General features: G+C 53.1%; 1 protein-coding gene across 9 annotated transcripts in view; it reads left to right on the forward strand.

The window, feature by feature from the left end:
- The window catches only part of LOC133119024 (protein kinase C and casein kinase substrate in neurons protein 2-like), a 20,900-nt gene that overhangs the window by 9,665 nt on the left and 6,235 nt on the right, over positions 1-5,000 (forward strand). For 7 of the 9 annotated variants that reach the window (XM_061229395.1, XM_061229394.1, XM_061229402.1 and 4 more), the window contains 6 exons: positions 242-477; positions 964-1,113; positions 1,445-1,620; positions 3,292-3,412; positions 4,185-4,232; positions 4,804-4,922. In XM_061229395.1, coding sequence (XP_061085379.1) covers positions 242-477; positions 964-1,113; positions 1,445-1,620; positions 3,292-3,412; positions 4,185-4,232; positions 4,804-4,922 — 850 coding nt within the window. The remainder of the gene's footprint in view (positions 1-241; positions 478-963; positions 1,114-1,444; positions 1,621-3,291; positions 3,413-4,184; positions 4,233-4,803; positions 4,923-5,000) is intronic. The other 2 variants (XM_061229401.1, XM_061229403.1) reach the window with 1 other exon arrangement.

The following is a 5,000-nucleotide window of genomic DNA, read 5'->3' on the forward strand; positions in this document are numbered from 1 at the left end:
CCAGATCTGCATGAGAGACAATCACACCAACCACACCACACCACCAGATCTGCTGGGAGCCAGTGCTGTCTTTTCAGTATACCAGGGTGGTCTCTCTTTAATTTTTCCCTTTTCCCTAATTGATGAACAAACAAACGCACAGGCGTGAGCTTACAACTCAAGATCGCCCCTTTGACGCCCGCGTCTGCCCCCAGGGTTGCGGTTCGAGGGCAGAAATGCAGCTGACTCTCTCCCCCCGCAGGTCCTCAGTACGGCACCCTGGAGCAGGCCTGGACCGCCCTGATGACGGAGGCGGAGAAGGTGAGCGAGGTGCACATGGAGGTCAAGGGCGCCCTGATGGGGGAGGACTTTGAGAAGGTGAAGGGCTGGCAGAAGGAGGCCTACCACAAGCAGATGATCGGCGGGTTCAAGGAGACCAAGGAGGCCGAGGACGGCTTCAAGAAGGCACAGAAGCCCTGGGCCAAGAAGCTCAAAGAGGTACGGCCACCCTGCTCACTCAACGAAGACACGGACTTACGAGAGAATAGCCCTGTAACTGACAGCAGGGCTGCCCAAACCTGTTCCTGGAGATCTACTGTCCTGTAAGTTTTCACTGCAAACCTAACAAAGCGCACCTCATTCAACAGTTAGAGCAGGGCTGCCCAACCCTGTTCCTGGAGATCTACTGTCCTGTAAGTTTTCACTCCAACCGTAACAAAGCACACCTCATTCAAAAGCTAGATATCTCAGTGAGCTGCTAATTAGTATAATTAGGTGTTGCTTTGTTAGGGTTGGAGGGTGAGAACCAAAAACCAGCAGGATAGATCTACAGGAGCACGGTTCGGCAGTCCTGGTGTAATGGGGCGGGTACTCTCAGGCTGCCATTTTATGAGGTTAAATTGGCCTGGCTTAGAGTTTTGACCAATCTCACTTTTTGTGACTTGAGTTGCGGAGAGGAACCGTTGTTGTGGGCTTTTGTTTCAGGTGGAGGGGATGAAGAAGACGTACCACTCGGCCTGTAAGGAGGAGAAGATGGCCGTCAGCAGGGAGAACAGCAGCAAGCTGGAGAACAACCCTGAGGCCCAGAAGAAGCTGCAGGACAAAGTGGAGAAGTGCCAGCAGGAGATGCACAAGGTGTGTGTGTGTGTGTGTGTGTGTGTGTGTGTGTGTGTGTGTATATATGTGTGTGTGTGTGTTTGTGTGTGTGTGTGTGTGTGTGTCAGTATACCTGTGTGTGTTGCAGGCGAAGGAGCACTATGAGAAGGCCCTAGAGGAGCTGTGTGTGTGTGTGTGTGTGTGTGTGTGTGTCTGTGTGTGTGTGTGTCTGTGTGTGTGTGTGTCTGTGTGTGTGTGTGTCTGTGTGTGTGTGTGTGTCTGTGTGTGTGTGTGTCTGTGTGTCTGTGTGTCTGTGTGTCTGTGTGTCTGTGTCTGTGTCTGTGTGTAAGTATACCTGTGTGTGTTGCAGGCGAAGGAGCACTATGAGAAGGCCCTAGAGGAGCTGGATAAGAGCACTCCTCAGTACATGGAGAACATGGAGCAGGTGTTTGAGCAGTGGCAGCAGTTTGAGGAGAAGAGGATCCGCTTCTTCAGCGAGCTCCTGATGGAGGTGAAGCAGCACCTGGACCTGTCCACCAACCACAAGTACGAGACGCCTGAGCACACACACACACACACGCACACACGCGCGCACACACACCTGTGCACACACAACACCTGGACCTGTCCACCAACCACAAGTACCAGACTCCTGCGCACACACAACATTTACATTTACATTTTAGTCATTTGGCAGACGCCTTTAATCCAAAGCGACTTACAAGTGCATAGGTTCTACCATAAGTCAAAGCAGCACATCCAGAAACTAGCAAAATGCACAGGAAATGCTGGGGGGGGGTTAGACAAGGATAGGGATATCAGAAAGGAGGGGCAGGGGAAATCAGGAGGGAGGACTAAGGTAGAGTTTGAAAAGGTGGGTTTTGAGTCTGCGTCGAAATAGGGGGAGGGATTCTGCTGTTCTGACAGTGGTAGGCAAGTCATTCCACCCCTGAGGAACCAGAACGGAAAACAGGCGTGAACGCGCAGCTCGACTGCCAGGTGCTCGTAGTGAGGGAACCATAAGGCGACCAGAGCTAGCAGACCGGAGTGGTCTAGCTGGGGAGTAGGGAGTAATTAAGGATTAAATCATATACTTCATATCTGAAATGAAAAGCATATGCAGAAAAATCCAGAGTGGTGGTCTAGCTGGGGAGTGGGGAGTGATCAGGGATTGTATGTAAGGTGGGACAGTCCCCTTAGCAGCCTGAAATGCCAACACTAGGGCCTTGAAACGGATGCGTGCGGCAATAGGAAGCCAGTGGAGGCCAATGAAGCACGCACGCACAACACGCACACAGCTACACACACTCCTGCACCCACACAACACGCACACAGCTACACACACTCCTGCACCCACACAACACGCACACAGCTACACACACTCCTGCACCCACACAACACGCACACAGCTACACACACTCCTGCACCCACACAACACGCACACAGCTACACACACTCCTGCACCCACACAACACGCACACAGCTACACACACTCCTGCACCCACACAACACGCACACAGCTACACACACTCCTGCGCACACACAACACGCACACAGCTACACACACTCCTGCACCCACACAACACGCACACAGCTACACACACTCCTGCACCCACACAACACGCACACAGCTACACACACTCCTGCACCCACACAACACGCACACAGCTACACACACTCCTGCGCACACACAACACGCACACAGCTACACACACTCCTGCACCCACACAACACGCACACAGCTACACACACCTGAGCACACACAACACACACACTCCTGCACCCACACAACACGTGCACAGCTACACACTCCTGCGCACACACCACACGCGCACAGCTACACACACCTGAGCACACACAACACGCACACAGCTACACACACACCTGAGCACACACAACACATGCACGCTCACACACACACCACACGCTCACACACACACACACACACCTGCGCACACACGCACACACACACACGTGTACAGCTACACACACTCCTGCGCACACACACATCTGCACACCTGCGCACGCACACATCTGCACACACATGCTCACACACACCTGCGCACACACACACACACACACACACACGCACGCTCTCACACACCTGTGCACACACAACAACACACAAATGTGTCAGTCTCTGTGAAGAGGCAGCAGTGTGTGTCTGTCTGTCTGTCTGTCTGTGTCTCGGGTCAAATCACACACCCCTGCCCGCAGATTCCAGACTATTTATCACACGCTGGAGGACACCATCAAGGCCGCTGACGCCGAGGAGGACCTGAGGTGGTTCCGGTCCAACCACGGTCCCGGGATGCCCATGAACTGGCCGCAGTTCGAGGTAGGACCGCACAGAGAGAGCTTACGGGTGGACGCCTTCATAGGATCTATCACTGTTCAATTCCCTTTTTCTCCCAATTTGGTAGCCAATTGTACCTCGTCTGATTAAATTGGAGGTAGTCATATTAGATGTACAGCCCGTACCCCGTCCCTCGGCGGCCCGAAGGAGGACGACACGCCTTCTTCAAGCCGTCTCGTCTCGTGCCCGTTGCCGTGATTCCGAGGCGCCCGAGGTGCTTATTGTGCGGCGATCTAATAACCCTGAAAGTCCCTCCCTCTGGAGCAGCGAGCCAATTACTGCTGCTCCACGTGAGCCGGCCAAACTTGGCGTTTGGCAGGACCGAGAATCAAACCCCGGTCCCCGGTGTGCAACTGCAGCAAACTGCAACCACAAGTCTGCTGCGTCTTAGCCCCCTTCGCCACCGCGGCTCTCACTGTTTGACAAAGATCCGGTTACCTATATTTCTGCCCTCTCAGCTGCACCCCGGGGGCAGACGTCGTGGCTGCGTGTTTGCTCATCAATCAGGGGAAAAACATTTTTTAAATGAGAGAAGTCTCATATCCTGAAAAGGCAGCTCTGGTTCCCAGCAGATTTGGTGTTGTGGTTAGTTTTGTTTGACACTCATGAGTCTCCCAGGGTTCGAGGCTCACCTGTTCCTTTTTTCCCCTCTTTGTTTCACTCACTTTTTACAAGAATTATACCATAACAAATAATATGTGTCCTCTCTACACTAACCCCACCGATTTGGTTCTCTTCTTTCTCCACCTGGAAGGCCAAGGCTCTCTCTGGTCCTCACTCCCGTAAGAGAAGGTCCAACAAAGTGAGTTCTGTTTGGACGCTCGTTTGAGTGGCAGCTGAGGGCTCCGCCCCACCTGCGGTTTGTGGTGGTTTTTGGGTTCGGGCTGGGTGTGCGGTTATGGGCCGTTGGTTTAGTGTCGGGTGACCTGATGGTTTTCTTTTTTTGCTGGATTTAGCGTTTGGCTGATGTCGGGTCTGCATTGGTCTGATTCTGGGTTTGTGTTTGGTTTGACTGTGGATGGTTTTGTGTTTGTGCGATGCTGGGTTTGTGTTTGGTTTGACTGTGGATGGTTTTGTGTTTGTGCGATGCTGGGTTTGTGTTTGGTTTGACTGTGGATGGTTTGTGTCTTGCCTTTTGTTGGGGTCCTTTCACTGCGTCTTGCTGGCTTCTGTTCTGTTCTGAAGTCCCTTACTGTGAAGATGTTTTACAGAAGACTGAGACTGCAGTGTTTCAGTTTTCATCACAGAGCTTGCCGGTGTGTGCCTGTGTCTCTGAGTTTAGGTGCAGATACTAAGCGCTGTGTGAGTGTGTGTGTTGTGTGCGTGTTGTGTGTGTTGGCAGATTCTAAGCTGTGTGTGTGTGTGTGTCCCAGGGCTGGACTCTGGATCTGAACCGGGCCCTGACTAAGAAAGAGAAGAAGAGGCCAGGAGAGGGAGTCACTCTGACGGGCATCAGCCAGACCGAGGAGCCCTCCACCAGCAGCAGGAGCAGGTAACCTCCCTCACCTGTCTCCCACCCCTCCTGTCTCCATGGAGACTCCCCCCCCGCCCACCAGAAGCAGGTAACACC

Source organism: Conger conger, chromosome 19 (genome assembly GCF_963514075.1).
Source record: "Conger conger chromosome 19, fConCon1.1, whole genome shotgun sequence".
In the NCBI taxonomy this organism is placed as follows: Eukaryota; Metazoa; Chordata; class Actinopteri; order Anguilliformes; family Congridae; genus Conger; species Conger conger.